This window comes from Anopheles arabiensis, chromosome 3 (genome assembly GCF_016920715.1).
Source record: "Anopheles arabiensis isolate DONGOLA chromosome 3, AaraD3, whole genome shotgun sequence".
In the NCBI taxonomy this organism is placed as follows: Eukaryota; Metazoa; Arthropoda; class Insecta; order Diptera; family Culicidae; genus Anopheles; species Anopheles arabiensis.
In genome coordinates, this window is record NC_053518.1 from 84,574,295 (window position 1) to 84,595,986 (window position 21,692).

A 21,692-nucleotide genomic window follows, 5' to 3' on the forward strand; every position below is an offset into this window, starting at 1 on the left:
CATCATGTAGCTTACAATTCTCACAGCTAGATGGCGCTACTGTGCAATGGTGAGACCAGCGTTTGAATTGACGGTTGAAGAGTGTACTGAAAATGTGAATTTTTTCACACTTTATCGCCATTGCTTCTTATACAGACCTTTCCAATTGGTTTCATAATAATCCAATTAGGCTGTTTTATTTAAAATTATTTCTTTCTTGGCAAAAATATCACACAAAACGTTCGATCTCTTTCTGATTTTCGCTATTTATTCTCATAGAATCTCTTACACATTAGTTTCGTTTTTGCCTTCCAGCTCCTCGCGTCGTTCGCTATCGATCGCTTCCTTACGCACAATCACTTAAAATCTAATTGCTAGTCGTCAATCTCTCGTTGGGGGATGGGGAATGGTTTTATCGCGGGATAAAAAGGAAGTTAAGCGAAGGGCAGCAAAATGGAGCAACGTCGATGGTACTGCACAAAAGACAAGCAAAACCATCGACTAGCTGCCAATTTTAATTCTCTTAAATTTGTTTTTTTTGTTCGATTTGTTTCTCCTTTTCCTGCTAAATACTAATATATACACAGCTGCCCACCGAATGCGCTTTCAGACTTCGTACCGTAGGGTGTGTCGTTTGTGTGTGTGGGGTGGCAACTGATAGAAATGAAACGGAAGGAAGTTAAAAAGGCTTTTTCGGGAGTGTTTTTACCTAACCTTAAAAAAAATACCATACCTAGCACTAAACCGTAAAAAGTCCGTTCGTCATGCCACAGTGGGAGGGAATTAAAAATTAAGGGATAGAAGTATCTCGTTCTCTCTTCCGCTGTCTCATGGCTTAGCATCAACGCCAGTGAAATGGTCGCGCTAAAGGGGTTGAGGGAAACCTATTCACTACAATCTAAGAAGCGCTCCTGTGTTCGGTACTAGTACTGCACTACAGGGGTGGCCCACCTGTCACCGGTTCCGTGAAAGGTGTGCCCGAACACTAATCAACTACTGGGTGAATCTCAAACACTGCATGCGAATGCTCGCACAAACTCCTAAATATTGCTAGTCAGTTTTTTTTAAATGAGTAAAATTGAGTAAGCTTTCCGGTACTTAGTTTTCTGCTTCCTTTTCCGAAATTGAAATGATTTTGTTGCTGTTGTTGTTGTTGTTGTTAAATTACTGATTTCCTAGCACTTCATTGCTGTCCATGCGAACGTTTTGTACCCGCTGGTGTCGCCTTTGTCGCGCGTCTTCCCTTTTTAATTTCCTGTCAGCAGTTACCGTAGAGAGATCACATTTTCTCGTTTACTCTGTAAAACGGTAAAAAATAATAATAAAAAAATATAAATTAGAAAGTGTTCCAAAATGTAATAAAAAGGAATGGTAATGAAAAATACTTACTAAATTAACTAAATGAAAACTATCGGTCCCATTGGCATGAGGAGAAGGAGTAGTAGCAGGAGTGCAGGTGCAGGTTCCCTGGGATGGAGGGTGGTGGGATTTTAGTTCACCTGTTCCCCCCCCTCACCCTTGTTCCCCGTTGTGTGGTCGAAAGCGTGAGCGGTGGAGCGTTTCGGTTGCTATTTTTGTAAGGAGCAGAGTTTCTTACGCATCTAAAATCACCTCTTCCCACCCTTCTGCGCAGGCACAGGGGAAGCATCCTCTTAGTACACGGCCGGTACGCACGCACACACACGCACACACGGCTCGTTCTCCTCTCCGGGTTCGTTGTCTTTACTAGGCTAAGTCTCTTAGTGTTTCTAATTGTGTCCTTCCATTTGTAGTCCCTTCGGCTGCAGACACGCCAACAGGCTGTTGGTGTAGTAGTAGCGTTTACTTCTGCTACCTTAGCTGCTCTACTACCTCAGTACATCATTCCTGGATGGACGCCACCACCACGTTGGAAGTACACGTTCGGATTGCTGCTCATCGTTTGCTCGAGCGTGGTGTAGAGGTTCGTCTCATCCGGTCGCATAAAAAGACCTGCCGGGAGCGAGGGAAGAGAAAAAGGGAGAACATTAGAACAATGAGAAAATATGTCTTAAAGAAAAAAAATAAAATAATCATAAAAATAACAAAGAGAATGTTTAATAATAGAAGAATATTAAAACTACAAGCTAGGATAAAAGGAACTGCAGAAATAGGCTCAGAAAAGCGCTAAAAACAGGTTTAACTTTCAATAAATGTTCAAATGGTTTCAAAGTGTCACCATAAAAAACCGCCATTGAAAAATGGGAAACAATGTCTAACAAAAATAACAAAAACAATGATAAAAAGAGGAATATCTAAGTGGCTGTTGTGATGATAAAAGATATCGTATAATAACTAGTAATCAATGAAGATAATGAAACTATTAATAAATATATATACTAATACTAAAAACACAATAAAAGGTATGAAAATTACATTTGTTTTTACTTTTCATGTTCATGTTTTCATGAAATAATTATATTGGAAAAGTGTAAACTAACTGCTATAAAAGGAAACAAAATCGATAACAAATGTTTGAAAAATACGTTAAGTGTTTAAATAAGTATAAAATGTTTCAGAAAATAAACAATACAAACTATTTGTAAGATCTTATAAAACAGCATAACGCAACCATTCGATGGAAAAAAATGAACAATGAATGATGAAAAAGATGAATTTAAATTTAGATTTGAATAAAAAAAGAAGACAGGCAATCGAGTTTAAAAATGAAGCAAAATATTAAAAAAAAATTGAGTTCATTGTTTGGTTTTGATTAGCAAATGGAAACAAATTGAACATTAATTTAATAGGTTGTGATTATTAGACTGCGAATGTGATAACAGAATTATACAAATAATTTTAGTATTATATTCATTTGCTGAACTTCAATTTTATTGAGCAAATTGAGCAAAAAAGTGTAAAAAATACCTAGCAAAAAGAGCAAGAATATAAATTTTAAAAATATTATATTATTTCCACAAATTTATCTTATTGGAAAAAATACAAATAAACTATTCTAATTAGTCTGAAAACATCTATCATCTGAAAAATCATAACGAAAACAAACAATCGAACAAAACCGTCTATATTTTCCAACTAGCGTGTAAGGTGTAAGGTTCCAATCAGCGTAAAAGCAATGTTTGATGCATTATGAAATAAGAAAAATCCAGCCATGTCAATGCGCTTCGCACAGTGCCACAGTATTACAACACAGGAAGCATCAACATCTGAACATCTTTTCTCATTACACGTATGGTTGACACGCGTCTTGCAAGTGCAGCACAAGATGCACAACCGCCAGCACAGCCCAGAGGGTAGAGAGGATGAAAGCGCTTTGTAGCAGCGCTCCACCTTTAAACACGCAAACCATGGAACAAACCGCCGGTCTACTTAAGCATTTCTTTTCGCATACACCCTCCCCCCCCCCGTGTTCAAACCCTTCATCACTCATGTAACAAATGTCGATCGCACGCAGATCGCACTGCGTCGCCCGCTTGTAGCCGCTATTAGTTTGACAAGTGAAATTTTACCGTTTTCCAAATGAGCCTCGCGAGCCGGCTTGTTAATTAACGGACGGAAGGGAAGGGAGGGAAAAAGGGAAAATTTTGCCAAACCAACCAATAAACTGGGGGTACCGCAGTAGCACTAGCTGCATGGGAGAAATGGAAAATCTCCTAAAAACAACGCGAACAACGCGAACGCGCTTTGGCGAGATTCCGGTCATCCACCAAAATACAAAACTCGCCCTTTCGGGCGGGTTAGTACGTTAGCGGGTTTCACTTTCGGTTAATTGGACACGAGTTTGGCGGTATTTTCATTTGGTATCTCTGAACGTGTGTGTGTGTTTTTTTTTGTTTTTAAAAATACCACCAGCAACTAGCAACTCGAGGCAGAGAGAGAGAGAGACAGAAGGATCGGTCCAGTAAGCGGATCGATTCAAAAGTTTAGTTTTGCGCCGCCGTGGGGCTACCGTTTGGCGTGGCGGAGGTTTAATGCTTCAAGCATAATTAAATTTGAGCATTTAGGCGGTGTAGAAAATTCCAAACACCCCTCAGGCGGAGAAGCATGCTCCCCCAGCGAAAGGGAAGCAAATTAATGAGTTATAGCGAAAATCGGCCAACAGCTAGTGGTTCGGTTTCTGCTTGCGGCTTGGAATGGAATCGAACAGTAAGCTGAAGGTAAAGGCACTTGCCCTGTGTAGCTAGTTTAAGGTATTTTGATTGAATTTGAACCCACTACAGGTGGGGCGTTGTGATGAATGATGGGATGTTTTTGAAGCAGCAGTGTGCAATATGGAACGCGCACTTTTTAAGGTATAGTTGAAACACCTTCAAAAATTGAACTCATTTGGAATGTAATTATAATATAAAAACAGAGCTGACGTAAAAGATAGGATCACTAAGCAGATTAAGCGAAAGGCTGAAAGGCATTAGAAGAGAAAGCTAATGAGATGATAACATAAATGGTGCTTCGGGAAAAGCATCCACAAAAGCGTCTCTAGACCTGCTTTTAATTCATATTTAAATGGTTTTCCAAATGTCACCATAAGAGAGTTGAATAACGAGACTGGGATTTACTGTTTTTAGTTATGCATGAGCACCGAATGAAGTGCTATTGTTATAACTATTAACAATTCAAATTATTAATCCGGCCTATCAGCAATCACAGATTGTCCCTTATTTTTTGCGTTGTGGCGAGGTTTACAGGGATTTTCTGAGCATTAACGGTTAAACGCTTTCTCGAAACTTTAACCACGTTTTTTTGGTGCTACAAGTTAGAGACAATCTTTTGAAAGTTTGATAGTTTTACCAAGGTGTTTTGATCTGTGTATTATGATTGTTGACCTCTTTTTATTCCAATAGTATCCTTTTTATTTTGTTGTCATTTCGAATTCTGCTCCTTATTTTCTTTAATCTTTTCTTCGGAGATCTCTTTGACAAGTGTGCTTTTAATCGATCGATTGTAACAACTGCTATGTAAAGGTTTATCTAATATTGGGGCATTTCACGATTCTAGTCAGTTTTGTGTGTGGAGTTTGACAGTTGGAGGCTGAAATCATGTAAACACTCCATACAAAACCACACAAAACACTAGAATGCAATTTTCAGTCAAGATTATTCTTACCTCAAAGCTAGAATTAGATTCGAGTACCTGCTCGAAAACACGGTGTTGTTTACATTTATACCAAGGTGCATTAAAGAGATCACGTGGTGGAATCTAGAGCCAAAGTGTACGTAGTCCAGGTGGTCTCATAGTATGTTTTTTAAAACCAAATTTGAATATCACTTTTTGACAGGATGGGTGAAAACTTTTGTTCAAACAAGCTTTCTTGAGGCTTGACGAATACATAAAACACTCTTAAAATCTTCATTAAGAAGTAGAAGCGATAAAAATCTAAATTCTTCTAAATTCTAAATTCGTCTTCTAAATTCATACACCTTGGGATAAGCTCACCTGTATATTATACTCACTTAGATAGCTGCTCGAAAACTGCTATACAATGCAAACAGCTGATAGGCTGAAATTTCAGCCTACGAACTTAAAACGGAAAGGGCCCCATTATTTGAGCTGATCTAAATTTTGCTTTATGATATTCATACATTCAGACAATCTGAGTTGTTAACTTTGCACGTTATATTTTTAAACTACTTTTTATATCATAGCCATCGTATAATCTTCTGCTGTTTTTATTTTTGAAAAATTCACTTGATCTTTGAATTTGATGTTTTAAGTTGAACTTTCAAGCGCCTACTAAAGTCTAATTATATGTTGAAAGGGATAGTAAAGTGAAAAAAAAACAAAAAAAGATTGATTACATCTCCAAAATTGTTAACATATTGCCATAAAAAAAATTAAAATTAAAAATATTTTTAAATTACAAAACAATAAGGGAGCAAAGTAAGTGGAAAATCTAAATAAAAAGGAAAACTATAGAATAACACATTCAAACAAAATCTGCTAACCCTGCTACCTAAAATAGTGCATTTCTTTATCGAAATTCGGTGAAAGGAATCAGTTTGATTTCGTTCATATCTAACCTGTTCCGTAATTAGCTCCCAACATGGGCAATAAAAAGGAAGCAAAACTGAATAAAATATGATATTTTGCACTGTCACTGGCAGCATCGGTAACGGTGCTTCGGCTTAATAAACCTCAATTTGCAACTCTCTCGCAAACACTCCCCTTGTGCTATATGGGCTCACGCCTCATGCCAATTGTTTCGATAAAAACAGGATCTTCTCGTAGTGAATACGATTTTCGCACCCTTTCAGCATGGGACACTTGGGACAAATTTGAAAGGCGTGTTTTTGTCCAATCATTCAGCAAAACATCACATCACTTTCCCATCCTTGGGACGCCGGGCTGGGGACGTTTTAATTTAATTTGGAAAGATTAAAAAGCAAAGAAAAAGGCAGAAATGCGGGTGGGGTAATGGGAGACCGTGGCAGAGCGTGGTGTGGAAAGTGAAAACGGTCGTAAATTAACCGCTCCCTGATTCGAGCAGTGCGAACGGGAAACGGTTAAGAAATAGAGGTTCGGGTTGGGCGCTTGATTGAGTTGGCTTGACAGGCCGGGATCGGTGCCTAATCGGTGCGGCGAAATCTGCAGCTGTGTGCAAAAGCAGCCTCCCTATTGTTGCGCGGTTGCTTGAATATGTTGAAATTAATAACAAGGCGCTTTACACTGCGCAGCAGCAACAGCAGCAACAACAATATAATGCGATGATGATGATCGCTGCTAGGAGCGTGGCCTCTTAGCATAGTAGCGACAGTGGCTTTAGCGCTGATGTTGATAGTGATAGAATGAGGGAGGAGGAGAAGGGGACACCCGCGCACTCTACTGAGCTGGCAATGATGGCGTACGCAAGCGTAGCGATTACACATCTGCGTATCTGTCAAGTCGATCAAGCGTTAGTAAGTGAAGTCATGTCACTTAATCCGGATTGCCACTAGAGGGCGCGCGAGCGCGCACACTGGTACATTCGCAACACCCACCCAGTGAAGCCTTTTAGTGGGCGGTATGACATTAACGGAGGAGAATTAAAAGACGCGTGAGAGACGAAGCAGCAGCAAAAAAAAAAAAACAGCCGTGCTTGACACCTTTTTCTTTCCTTTCTCTTTCTTCAGGAGCTCGAAAAGAATGATCAGCTTGGCTGGAGGCTGGGGCTCTCCGTGTTGCTTTGGTTCGCATTGTGTGGCTGTAATAAAAGAAAGTGAAACCCGAGAGAAGTGACGCGTCCCGAATGACGATTGTATAATGTGCACCAGAGGGAAGCGTTACGTTTTCCCTCGTGCGCGCCATTCTTTGCGCGGGACCTGGCCATTCATGCCAGGCCCTTTCCAGATGTGGAGTCCAAGCTGTCGGACGAGTCGTGAAAGAATTTCTTTTCATCTGCAGCATTTGAAAATGAAAGCAAAACAAACTTTTATGTAAGCAAGCGGAGCTGAAGTGATTCCCTTCGGCCGTCTGGCTCTGGGTTGCTGTTGCTGTTTCGTGGTTGCTGACTGATTTGTTTTGGAGATTCTTTTTGACATCTGTTACCGTCTGTCAGCGGATGACAGCTAGTGAGAGCTACACTTTGGATTTGTTTACTTAGGATTTGTTGTTGTTGTGGTTACGGCTGAGTTTGTTTATTACTTTCTTCCTCCAAGCGAAGTGAATAGAATGGAATAAAAGCTCTTCTTCATGCTTTAGAGCTTTTCCCTCCTCTCCTACACCCCTCCTTGTTTAAGTGATTGAATCAGTATATCGGTCAGCGCATCGTGGAGTTATATCATCAAGTGCGCTTGCTTTTTGGTTTGTTTGTTAGGAGGCCGGACAGCTATAATATGCATAATTAGGAAGCGTTAGCGCGCGTGCGCCCGTCAGACGTTAGTTATTACACCCCAATGGCTTGCGGGTAGAATGGTGAGTTAGTGCGAAACACAACACAACGCACACACTCGCGTAACACTTCGCGCCATAACGGCGAGCGTACTCTGAGCGGCGTTCATGTCCGGGATGGTAGATTAGATGTGGATGCAGCAAAAAAAAAACGAAAAAAAAGGATGCAAGCCCTTTAGCTTTTTGGGTGGGGGCTCGTTGTACGTACCTGGTGGGTATCGGGCCTGCTGCGGTGCCAGTGAGGGGTAGTAACAGAAGGGGTGTGTCATGTGTGCTGGAAAGTAATGATACATGCGTGGCGTATAGCTCGGTGGTGCCGTAACCAGTGCAACGCGATCTAGAAATTAAGGAGCAGAACAGACAAACGGCAACGGTTTGTTATCTCTTTTTTTCTCTCTCTCTTTCTCTTCTGGATCGGACGCAGTCTTGGGATGCGGGTTCCAGGAGGCAGGGGGAGAAGGAGCAGGGAAGGTGTGATTGGGAAGGACTTTCGATTTGGTTTTGTTTTGCTTTCTTCCGGAACGTATACCGTGCTTCCAGGTGATGTCCCGCAGGTGTGATTTGGTGTGTTGGATGAGTGGTGCCTTAAAACAAGTGCGTACATGATAGGTGATTGTTTGTAATAATGAATAATATGAACAACTTCCATCAAAACCATAAAACTCTTTGGACCACATATGTGCAAGCCAAACCAAATCGAAGCTAACAAAAACAACCCACCAAAAAATGTGCATGTGAATTTACATTTTAATGGCTCTGTCTCAATGGCTGAAAAAGAAAAGAAAATATCGAAACACATGATTCTGTACAGTGAATATTTACAGGCAATGAACCAGAATGAGTGATAAGATTGAATATGATTTGCGACAAAAATAAGCATCTGTATTGAGCTGTAAATGAAATGCATTAAATGTTAAACACTAGGGTAGCAGACACAAATCCAGTGAATAAGATAAAATGTACAATGACAATCCTGGTCACGGCACCAAAGCACCAAACATTATTCCATTAACCAACATTTGTGTCGGAAAAGGTAATGGAGCGGAAAATGTGTAGCAAACAGTACACAATATGCGAAAAACAAACTCTTTTAAGTAGATTTACGAAGTTGTCGTGATGTTCTTAAAGAACATTGAACGCTCAGAATTTGTTTTAAAAGGTTTGGTTTAAGTTATGACATATTGCAAACTACCTCAAAATTCAACAAGTTACAAAAATAAAATTTAATCTAATCACTATCATTTCTATTGAATCATATGATTATCTTGACAATAAAAAAAAAAAATTAAAAAAATAAACATTTTTTTTGCAATTTTAGTTTGATTTTAGTGCATTGAAAACGTCATTTAATATCTAGCTACGCTGCATATTTTGTTCATTAGACTCGTCCTACAACATATGATGCTGAATATGATTTTCCTGGATCATTGCAAGGACATTGCGCAAAATAATACTTGGAGAGAGAGAGAGAGGAACAGCAATAAAGAAAGAAGATACGTTCTAGGTGAGGAGAGAGCGCATTGTAGAGCGTAAGGTTCATTTGTGAAAGTTATTAAGTATAATGTTCTCAAAATGCGGAGGCTTCAATAAAAGTTGTATATTAATAAAAACAAAGAGATTTAGCAATTGGAACAAGTGTAACTTTCCGCCAAATACGAAAAATAAGTTAAAGAATAGTTATTAAAAAGTGATTATAATAAAAATTCCAAACCAAACTCATCAACACTATGCAGTAGAACAACAACACATTCAGTTGAAGCCATAATCCCTTCAACTAACTTCATGATGCAATTCAGTTTCGCATTTAATTGCGTTGTAACGCTACCAAAGCCCTCAACGGAAGCTATAATATGCACAAAGTGTAACGTATTACGAAGCACATTTGTACGTTGTGTCCATCGGGCCATCGCTTTTATGACACTACCCGGTGCATTTTGTTTGGTGAAGCAGCAAACGCATCGACTCGCATTATCACCCCGTGAGCGATGGAACCGTGACCACCCAGCCCATTGGTTGTAACCGTACCGCAAGGATACTGGCTTTTCGTAGAAAAGCTTTTTTACTTTCTGCCAAACATGTCACCGCAACAGGGAAGAGAATGCGAATGCGACAGTCAGGCGAGCATGGATGGAGCTGGTGAAGCGAGCTTGTGCATACTGTTTGGTGATTGCACTGTTGTATGTTCCCACACACAGACTCGAGACCCTTTACGAACCAGAGCCCTCACCCAAACGACGGCTGAAGATGCGGTCGAGTCCCGGTATTGTTTGCCGAGCTGGCTCCATCCCACCAGCACACAGCGTGCATTAATATTCTAACCCTTTTAGTGTGCGGCCAAGCGGATGGAGGATGAGGATGAGCAGCAACAAACAAACAGACAAACAAAACAGCACACCGAATATGCAAATACGCGCACGTCCGCTGTGTCCGTTGCTGCAGAGGCAAAAGGTTGCAAAAATGTGCCTTTCTCCTTCGGTGGCTCCTCGGTGCCACGGCGAAATCGTACATCACAACAAGGACCTTGCTCTTGCAGTGGCAAGGCAGGGTACGCATGCGTTAGATCGCGGATCCCGTGCCGCCGTGAGAGCAGATAATGAGCGTGACTGTTTGCAGCGGGATTCCGTGGAAGCGGTCGACTGCGTCTGCGTTTGCTTACGCTCCGGTGGACAGTGCAGCAGTGGACAGGGTGAACATTGGTACTCCACGACAATACGGCACCCGGTACTCACAGTCGCGCGACATTAGCATAATGCGCCGATAATCAATAAAGCTGCTGCTGTAATGCAGGGGAGAGGCCCGGCCATAGAATCAAGAATCACCATCGAAAGACTTCAACGGGCGCATAGGCGAGGAACGGTTCTTGTGAGTTCGAATTTTGTGTGTGGCAGCGGGGCTCGGTTTGGGTCTTGCTGGCAGGCGGGGTAATGTAGCTGGAATGTTCACAACATGGTATCTTGCTTCCGCTGCATTAACCAAACACTCCACAAACACCCTTGTCACTGGTGGTGGTGCTGGTGGAAAGAAGCGCTAACAGACTGAGCGTTAGCGCGAAATTGTTTGCGTAAAAGCTTTCCTGCAACAAGGCAAAGCAGAAAGGGCTGTGGAAAAGGGTATTCCAGAAGTTTGCCAACCACCTTCATCATCTCGCGCGCTGGTATCAGCGGCACCATCAGCTTAGGACGGGAGGAACGACGAAAAATATTTCAAAAATTTGTCTGCTCGCCTCGCCCAGCGCCCAGCGAGTGTTCACCTTGTCTGCGCATACCAGTTTCGGTGCTATCGAAACGGATGCAAATTGTGTGTGTGTATGTGTTGTTGTCTTGTTGCTTTTTTTGTCTCTTCGCCACCCCACCATACACACGGTTTCGTCTCGGAAAGCACGCCGGGTGATGATGGCAAGAACATTATTCATCGCGCGTGTTCTTCCTTCCAGTGTGAGCCCTTTATCCGAGGCCCGTGTTGTTCTCACTTCTCACAGGCAGGCAGCAGAGGTCATCTTTGGCTACTGAAAGCGGGCTGAAGGGATGGGAACGGTTGGTGGCAGTGTGGCAGTCTCTTCCAAAGGGTGTGTGAAAAAGGGTCGGCTGTCTGGCCGCCTAGCCAACGTTTCCAGGTGGGTGGAAAAATTGCGATAATTTTAGCCTCGCGTTTCGCGTAGAGCCCCCGGGAGAATAATTTATTGTTCCGAGCCTGTGCGCACAAGACCTAGACGCACACACACACATAGGGAGGACTTACGATGGAAAAGGGGGGGCCCGTGGGGTCGCAAAAGGGAAGTGTGTATCTCGGAGCTGGGCGCGTTGACTTGACATGCTGCCTGGTGGGGTCGGTGAACGGCTACGGCGACAGATAACACTTGGGCCTAAGATTGTGAGGGTATGTTGGAAAGCAGCGTCACAGGCTATCTATGGTCACGATCCACTACCAGATGTTGATGTGTATGAGTGTGTGTGTGCATGTAAGTGAAAACACTCGTAAAGCACTGATAGAGCCTGGACAAGAGATTTCGTGCTGGTCGCATCTTCTAACACGCTGAGCAGATCTTCTACCGACACGTTGATTCGTGACCCCAGGTACACTGATTAGGAGAGTATTCTCGGACAAATTTCTTTACGATAGAACGTTGGTATCTACTGCTGATAAATACTTGATCAAATGTACACAGAAACACACACGAAACGCTTCAAATGTCAAACGAAAATCAGTGAAGCGTTTGATGACAGTCATTTTGAACTAAATTTAAGCTATGAGGAATTTTTTTGAAGATATATGCTCTCAGTAAAAGGTTTAAAAGCAGCTTGACTTAGATAAACATGTATAGCAGTTTTCAACTGTTATACAAAGCTTAGTGAAGCGTTTTAAAATGTCAACAAATAAAAACTTTGAATCCATCGTGGATGTAAAGTTTATTTATTCTGTGCTTCCTTTCTTTTGTTTTGGCACGATGAGTGTATTCCACTTTAATCTTTTAGTATTTATTTTGGTTCTATTTGAATGAAATACGAGTTTTTAATCTTTTCAAATATAACATGCTCGTAATTTAAAGATCTATTGCAATGGATAAATCCATATTCAAATAAAAGATAGGCAAAATCTCTAACAACAAAGTCTAGTTTGTTTCTCAATAATGACATTATACATGACACACATATTACAAACGTCAACCATGCACTTAGTGAATCTTCGAAACACTTTATAACAAAAGGTTGTGCACTTAACAAGATATAACATCGTTTGGAATGCAACAGAACCGCCCAGAGCCAAGTTCAGTAACAGAACGATCCATTCCAAAAATAAACCACTAACAAGAAAGCTGCACAACATGCAATAATAATAAAATTAATAACACACCATCAGGCCCAAATCAGGGAAAGAAGGCTCAAATGAATTGGTGCCGAAAAAGCAGGATTCTACCGTGTGCGTTCGATCCTGCCGATGGTCGGTGTTTGCGTTAATCACAAGAATCAACACCAAAGATTGCTATGCACGCTGCACGATGCTCAGTTGCTTTGGTCCGTTTGTGGTGCGTTTTCATCTTCGCCAGCGGTCTTCCGATTAGTTCCGGCAGTAAATTTTCGATTTACTCCCTCCCGTTTCCCTCTATTTATTGTCCTTCGTTTTGCTGTGGCAAATTTCGCCCCTTAATTGACAGTAATTAACAGTCCGAAGTTGAGAAAATCTCCACCAATTATGTCCATCAGCCGATCGTTTCAGGCCCGCGGCCCCAGCGTCGTCGGAAGAGTCCTGAAGTCAGAATGAAGATGTTCCACCCGCGGCATTTCGCGAAGGAGGTTAATGAAGATCGCTGTCCCGGTGTCTGCAGTGGGCGGGGGGTTGGGAGCGGACGATGCACCATTTAGTGTTTCGCAGGTCAGAATATCCTCCCGGGCGTCGTCGTCGTCATCGTCGTCGTTCCGGGACTGTGACGAACCTCAACCGGAATCCAGCTGCGTGAAATGTCCCCCCCCCCGAGCGATCACAAAGCGACACCGTGTTGACACAAAATGCATGTTTTGTTGGCATGTTGGCTGGAGTTTCGGTACCATGCTTCTTACTTTCATGTATTTTGTTTGCTTTCTCTCTCTCTCTCCCTTGGTCTCTAGCCGGTCGGCGATCGTTTTGCGTGAAACGATTACGCTCGTGTCAGCACGCTCAGACAACGAAGCTGACGATGACGCCGGGTGATCAGCGCCGCACTGGGCTCGGTGGCTCTGGTGAAATGCGCACCATGTCCACCCACAAACCTCAAGCCTCTTTCATCCCCAATCACCCCACACAACAAAATGACGAATGAAAGATAATTGTTTTCCACTCTAGTTGCGCTGCGCGCGTCCCCATCTTGCGCTCTTTCTCCACGCGCAGTTATGATTAGTGTTTTGTTGTTGCTGTTGCTTTCGGTTATGGTGCTGGTTCGGTTCCGTGGGCAGCAAATGCAGCGCCCGGACACTGGAGCCACCGCGGACACTGCGCAGTACCCAGTGGAGATTGAAGCTCAGGCTCGGGTGGCGATCGCGAGGCTGTTCGCGATAAAATGCCCCTGCCTGCATGCATGCAAAACACTGCCAACCGATTTATAAAACGATCATCACCCATCCAGCGATCGATAGTCTAGATGCGACTTGTTTGGTGGCATTTGTGTTGTTCGGATGCGCCCGCCCGCCTGAAATTGATCTCGTGCGGCACGGCAGAGAAAGGCTGTGTGGCCAGAGGAGGTTTTGCCAATTTTCACTCGCCGTCCGTTCCGTGCGGATGGCCACGGCGAGGAAAAACTTTCGATAAGACTTATCATTAGGATTGTATTGATCTGGAGGGGAGCATAGCGAGCGGCTACAGGTGGCTCTATTGCAGCCCCGACTGCTCAAACGGCAAACGTGTGTGGCGCAATCGTGGCTGGCGAATCGCGAAGCGTGCGATTTGTTTTATTCTGTTCAGGTTGCGTGTTGCTGCTTGTTTTACCGCTTAATTCACCCCATGCCTCCCCATACATCCCCTTATCCACTGAGTGAAATTAAGTATGCATGAATGGGGCTGAATCGCGAAATCACCCCGAGCCGTATAACTGGCGGAACAGGACAAGAGCCAGCATTGCTTGGAGGTGAGAAACGAAAGAGAAAAGCGCAAAGAACGCGCTGATGCGATGGCAGAAATGCAAATGCAGAGATGGAAATGCAAACAAACAAACATACGCACATTCAAATCGCTTGTCGTTGGTGTGTGTGTGTGTTGATTGATTCGTAACCAAAACGCCATCATTGCACAACGTGGCTCGTCATCGCGCAAATCGGTCCGCACGCGTCTTTTTTTGTATGTACCATGATACAAAGCGGGATGGAAAAACAACTGCTGCCAAATAATTTGGTGCAGAATTAAATTTGACATTTTGTGTGCCTCTTGTACGGCGCACGTGTGTGTTTGTGTGTGCGGGCAAAATTGTACCTACGGAGGGATGAGTTTTTGCGCGAAAGCACGGTGATGTAACATGTCAAATTAGCGAAGGAAACACACTTAATTGCATCGCACGCAGCTATGACGCATGCACGGTGCGGTAAGACGCCTCAAATTGGGATGTTCAGTTGGATGTTGTTGTCGTTTTTTTTTGGTTGTTTTGTTTTGCTTGACAGATTGACATGCAGACTTCGTGGTGATGGCTTTACCAAGTCACGGTAAGAAGGTTTGGTTTTGTAGAGTGTCTTATCGGTTGATGTGGTTTGTTTGTGCTTTACGCTTAATAAACATTTGCATCCGTGCGAGCAACGCATCCAGTTTCTAGATGAGGGAATTTCCAGTGGATGGTTGGAAAGATCCAACAGGCACGAAAGCATTCATAAAAGATAAAAGAAAGAGACACATTTTGAATATGAACATCTACTCTTATCTGTTACATCTCGCTCGCTACAAACAAGTGCTTCGTTACGGGCGCATAGAGGGTGTAATTAGGGGATGCATGTACTGCTGGGCATGTGAAGCTTTCGTAAACAAAACTATTTGTGTGGGTTGGTTCTAATGTACATAAACGACATGCCACAACTGCAAGAATGCACATTGTAAAATGTTCAACATAAAGTTCTTAGTGCCTTCTACCTTCAATTTCGCTTTGGGAGTTGTAGATTATATTTGAGTTGATATGGACTATGTCTTAATAAGTCTGTTTAGTAATGGTTAACCCTACTCAGACAACAATTAATGAAGCTTAGCGAAAACATTAACTCCATCGTGACAATTAACCGAATTAAATTCATTCCCAGGTGTCTATAATTTGATGCTTTAATCGCGTTTTTTTTGCGTCGAAGAACTCTTTCAACCTGAAATAGCTTTTTATCTTTTATTTTTAATAGAACTGAAATTAGCTAGGAGCCAATCGGCCAAATGTCAATAAAAACAAGATTGAAAGAGAATCGATTGAAGGAGAATAAATCAGACATAACAAATCCATTCTTCACCTACAATACACTTAAAAACTAGAGATGGGTTCGCCGGATCGAACCCACGGTTCCGCTCCGATTCCGGCAAGTATGATTCCGATTCCGACTCCAGAGAAACGGAATCGCTAGTTCCACCGGAATCGTCCGGAATCGTTGGAATCGTCCGGAATCGCCCGGAATCGCCCGGAATCGTCCGGAATCGCCCGGAATCGTCCGGAATCGTCCGGAATCGACCCAAATCGACCGGAGTCGCCCGGAATCGCCCGGAATCGTCCGGAATCACCTGGAATCGTCCGGAATCACCTGGAATCGTCCGGAATCGTCGGAATAGTCGGAATTCCATTTCATTTCATGTCCAGTGGCGCGTTAAACGGTGGGCGGACTGGGCGACCGCCCGGCGATCTAGGGGGCCCCGTCATTGTGGATGTTCGACTTTGTATCGATTCTACCCACCCCACCCCCGCCCCCTGGATGGGACCTTTGACCATCTAATTCAAATAGACTTATTTTTAATTTTTAAATTTTTCCCATCGCTTCAAGCACTGTATCACGAGGGCCACGAACTGCAGAAAACCGGGGCCCCATACTACTCAAAGCAGCACATTCAATGTTCTAAGAAATCTGCCAATACTTGCATCAAAGTCGCAAGCGAAGAACGCTGCCACACGCGCGCACAGCTCAAATCAATACCTCATCATCGTTGGCGCAAAGTATTGGACAGAGCGAGAAATCGTCAATTTTTGCTGGTGTGGGTGGCCTGTGCACGAGACACCCAAACCCAAAACCACGCATAGCAACTTGCTGCTAAAATGGAATGCACAGAACGCTGCGCTTAACTACCACCGAAAACCCGTTACACAACACAAGCATACAACACACCCAAACAAAAATTTAAAGGCCCCGAAACACAATATCAATACACCGGCTCGTAGCCGGTAAAATTAACAGGAAAAATTGACTAACACCAAGCAAGCAACGGTGCTCCAGTGGGTAGAGGTTTCATTCGAGAAACGATTCCATCGATATCGATGTGTGCGCTTTTCAATTTGGCTTGGATGAAACGTGCCTGTGCTTGCTGGGGGTGTCAAGATACTATACTTGTTTTGCAGATGTGTGCCGAAAACAGACAGCTTTCACGCGAAAAATGGTATTCACATCTCAAGCCTGAGATCGTGGAGCGTGCCTGCTTTTAACCCAAAACCTTAAATTTTCACGCGGGGCCCTACTCATCTTTTGTGGTCAACTGACAAATAGGGGAAATCGGGAAGGGGTGGTATTCATATGTCCAAAAAGGAACTGGGCCGTGTTAATATTAAAATGATGTTTTATCACTATTTACATACAACTTTTTGCGTGAAGACAAGATAAAAAACCGATACGGCTATATTGAAGCCAAAACTCAAAGGTGGTTTACGGGGCCCCAACGATTATGTGGACTCTTCGATAAAGGGCCCCCGTCGGTAAGGGCCCCCGTCGGTAAGGGCCCCCGTCGGTAAAGAGGCCCCGTCAATAAGGGGCCCCGTGCATTTGGTCTTAGTGTGGATGGTCGGTGCACGAGCTCACCAAAAAAAAAAAAACGCGGAGACACTTGCTGCTAAAATCCAATGCACGGAACACAGAACAGAACGCTGCGTTTAACCACAAAGAAAACCCGTTTCAACAGCCACAAGCACACATCATACACAGACAAAAATTTAAAGGCCCCTACACAGAATTTCAATACACCGGCTCGTAGCCGGAGAAATTAGCAGGAAAAATTGACACCAAGCTCGCGTCGATTTAAAAAGCCTAGGAAGGTCGTTTGGTCAACGGTGTTTCAGTGGGTTGAGGTTTCATTCGAGAAATGGTTAAATCGATGTCATTGTGTGCGCTCTTGGCTGGGATGAACCGTCCTGTTCTTGTATACGGGGCCCCTGCTACCGCTTTGCGATTGTGTGCCGAAAGCAGACAGCTGTTTCACACGAAAAATGGTATTCACATTCCTGGCCTAGGATAGTGGATTGTGTGTGTCTTTTAATGCAAAAAATAAAATTTTCATTCTTGGCCCTGGACCGAAGAGAATGGGAAATGGGAAAGGTTTCAGGTTAGAAGGAAGGGGAGAAGGGTATAAAAATACTCAATATGGTTTTTATCGACTATTTAATTTTTTGCAAACACAACAAGACCAAAAACCGTTACAGCTGCATCTACATACAGCCATACACAGCCATAATACGAAGAACAATCTCCATTGCCTCGGCCATTTGGGGGCCCCGTTGATGATCCCGTCGATTGAGGGGCCCCAGTGAACGTATGAATGACTTGAAACATCTAATATATAATGTAAATATAGTTTTAAGTTAGAAACTTATAGTATGTTATGATGAGTTTACGAAAAGAAAAAAAAAACTAAATTAAACAAAAGGTATTGTTCGTATTTCTCTGCAAAGTTAAAATTCCGTCAAATTGACTGGTACCGTAAACCTAGTGTTAATCAACAACTAATAAGATTCTTACATTTGTACTATTTTGATTTCTTAAGCTACGCACGTTTCTAATTATGAACACAGTTATCAAGTCGTACGACTTTAATAACATGGCCTTTATAGGTTCGATTCCTAAGCTCTTTTGTTCCGGTTAAGCTCTTTTGTTGCCATTATACTAAGAGGTTTCATGAACGCTCCAAACATTTTTGGGAAGCCATACTTGCCGGTGGTGCATGCAAAGCAATGACGGAAAAAGTAAAATATGTATTAAATGTGGCTTCTAACATTTACTACTATTGGTTGACTACGATTCCTCACGATTCCGGTTGATTCCGGTCGATTCCGAACGATTCCAACGATTCTAGATGATTCCGGTCGATTCCGGGCGATTTCAGTCGATTCCGGTCGATTGCGACTGTTCACGTTCCGGCCGCCGCGCATCTGTCAATGCTGGCTGTCGTACATTTGAGCCAGGAATGTCGCGCACTGAGTTCCTCAATATCGTTCGACATGCAATCTAGCTTCTTGTGTTACTGTTTGTATCTATTTGTATTAGGTTATGCACTGAATAAATGACATGAAATGAAATGGAATTCCGACTATTCCGACGATTCCGGACGATTCCGGACGATTCCGGACGATTACGGTCGATTCCGGGCTATTCCGATCGATTCCGGACGATTCCGGACGATTCCGGGCGATTCCGGGCAACTCCGGTCGATTCCGGGCGATTCCGGTCGATTCCGGGCGATTCCGACGATTCCGGACGATTCCGGACGATTCCGGACGATTACGGTCGATTCCGGTCGATTCCGGACGATTCCGGGCGATTCCGGGCGATTCCGGACGATGCCGGACGATTACGGGCGATTCCGGGCGATTCCGGGCGATTCCGGGCGATTCCGGGCGATTCCGGGCGATTCCGGACGATTCCGGACGATTCCGGACGGTTCCGACGATTCCGGACGATTCCGGACGGTTCCAACGACTCCGCACGATTCCGACGATTCCGACGATTCCAGACGATTCCAGACGATTCCGGGCGGTTCCGGCTTGTCGGATTGAACCTACCCTTCGGAACTGGGTCCGAAATTTGCTGGAATCGTCCGGACCCAGTTCCGCTTTTTTCTGCGTTTTGCCCAACTCTATTAAAAACTATTAAAATTCTTCAAGAATTACGAAAAATGGAAACCCAAAAGCCTAACTTAAGGCTTGGCTGAGGCTAGTTCCCAATCTCTATCAAACATTTTAGCTCTTCACTCTCAGCTCACTCAGAGGAAACTCGTTCTTGAGCTCACAGTTCTGTTATTTGTTTCTAAAAGCCCTTGAATTTACTTTCGAGCAAAAAGTGGTCTAAGCCTCTGAGACACTTCAAGCATAAATAATTTGTCTTTAAGTTGCATTTTTAGTCAAGTTCCTGACATCAAAACCACCACAATAAAAACACACACACATTTCGTCAACACTTACCCATTCTGATTATCTAATCTCCTCTTCTTTCTCTCTCCCTCTATCTCCCTTTTAAGCAGCCACTTCTAGGCACCGATCCATGTCTGCAAGTTTACCGGTTGGCCTATTTCTACACCGCAAAACAGTGCCGCTTGACGTTGCTTTCCGCCTCCGAGCCCATTTCACGCCGTTTGTCTGTTTTGTTTTCGGCTGCAGTTGGTTGCACTTGCGATGCGGAAGCAAGAATGCAGCAACCGAGCAACCACCACAATACCGAAGTTCCGCGTCGCGCACCGTGCCGTGATTTATGGCTTGGGGAAGGCAAATTGAGGCACTAATGCGGCGTCTAAGAATCTTTTCTTTCCACTAACCGGTGCATTGATTTCGCGCATTCAATTGTTCTTGTTCCCGTTGCGAGAGGTCTGCATGCTGCGTGGTTTTTGTTGCAAAGGCCCTCGCCTAGGAAAGCGTTACCGGGGGAAAATGCACAGCTATACAACAGCACGTGCATCGTTCCACCGATTGGAGCTTTTCTATTCCTAACCCGTTCACGATCGTCTGCAACATTGTTGCTCTGTTCGCTCTGTTCGCGGTTCTGTATCGAATGTCCGTGAAAACCATTCCACTGTCCCCACCAGTGCTCCAAACTCCCCAGCCTGTACCCGCCAATTTGGGCTGTAACACGAAAATGAACCGTATCAACCATCTGAAGCGCTTATCTTCCACTCCCTCCTTTGTAATAGATAGAGTGGCTTTCTCGTACTATTCTTTCCAGCGTCGTGTTTTCGGGGTGGCACAGGCGGGAAAAGTGCATGGAAAATTACTACTATGATAATTTTCCGCTCGGTCGCCAGAGCGATTCGGCCACTGACAGAGAGAGAGAGTATCAGCAGTTGAGGAGAAAGGGTGGCTTTTAGTGGTTGTTATGGGTAAGAGTGAATCCTCTTTCTAGGTTAGGAGGTTGTGACTCAAACGTCCGGGATCCGGCGTAGGGCGTCAATATTTGAATAGGCTATTTTTCAAAGGGATCACTTATCGATCACCGGCCAGGTCACAATATCCTGTCGACAGGGAAACGGTCCAACAGAGAGGAGGTCCAAAAAGGTCACGGCTCTGCGGATAACAATGCACTTGTGGAGTTTGATCTTCAGAAAAGTCTGATAAAGCCTCCCCAAGCACTAATACCTTTCGAAAAACACATTGAGGTGGTTCGAAAAACTGTCCCACATCTTCCTTCAGTGTTTCGCCCGAATCCATTAACGAACGTCTTTAGGCTGAGCAAATGACTTCTCGAACCCATTAACGCACAGCTTAACGTTGTCAAACGCTCATCGACCATGAAAATAACTTATCGAACATCGGAAAGGATGGGGAGCCCGTCCGTTAGTTAATTTAATGACCATTCCCCGGGTTTGCTTAGTCTGATTGTCGCAGACATTCGTCGATTTGCGGCAAACGACTTAGCGGGAATCGTGCGATCGGTGTGTGTGGTCTGTTTCGTCTTTTCCCTAACTGTGCAACGGGACAAAAAGGTAAAGTATTCTGGTAATTCCACCTTATAAGAGGTAGTCGATCGATTCGGCGTCGTTTGTCAAAGGGGTTTTGCGTCTGCAGAGAGAAAACGGTAGCCAACTTCCGGTGCGTACGATGAGCCGGACCACCGACGCTGATTCACACGCAGATAGTAGTGGCTGTTGCCATTCAGAATTATCGTTTGCAATCGCGACTCCTTCCGACTCCCAATGCAGCAACGCCGGTTGCATTTCAATGTTGCCAGACGGGCAGAAAAGTGTCATAGTCACGTGCGCATTGTGACGAGAGTAAAACCACGCACACAGTTTGGACTGGGTGCAAAAGAATCGGGAAAAACCATTCATCAACCAGCGTCCGCAGGAACACTGCTCCAAGTTTTGGAAGCACTCTCTGTCGAGAGAGATTGGGAATCCGGTTGGGATCGTCGTCTGTTGTTAAGTATGCATAATTTATGTATCATTTAGCTGTGTTCAACGATCGCCACCAGTTTTACGGTGTGCGT

General features: G+C 43.7%; 1 protein-coding gene across 2 annotated transcripts in view; it reads right to left on the reverse strand.

Moving 5' to 3' along the window:
• Window positions 1-225: 225 nt before the first annotated feature.
• LOC120903157 overlaps window positions 226-21,692 on the reverse strand; it is a 49,504-nt gene continuing 28,037 nt past the window's right edge. The window contains exons 2-4 of one of the 2 annotated variants that reach the window (XM_040312406.1): window positions 8,030-8,158; window positions 1,369-1,950; window positions 226-1,277 (exon numbers count right to left, since the gene is read on the reverse strand). In XM_040312406.1, the coding sequence (XP_040168340.1) occupies window positions 1,832-1,950; window positions 8,030-8,158 (248 nt within the window). In that variant the 3' untranslated portion in view covers window positions 226-1,277; window positions 1,369-1,831. The remainder of the gene's footprint in view (window positions 1,278-1,368; window positions 1,951-8,029; window positions 8,159-21,692) is intronic. The other variant, XM_040312407.1, reaches the window with a different exon arrangement.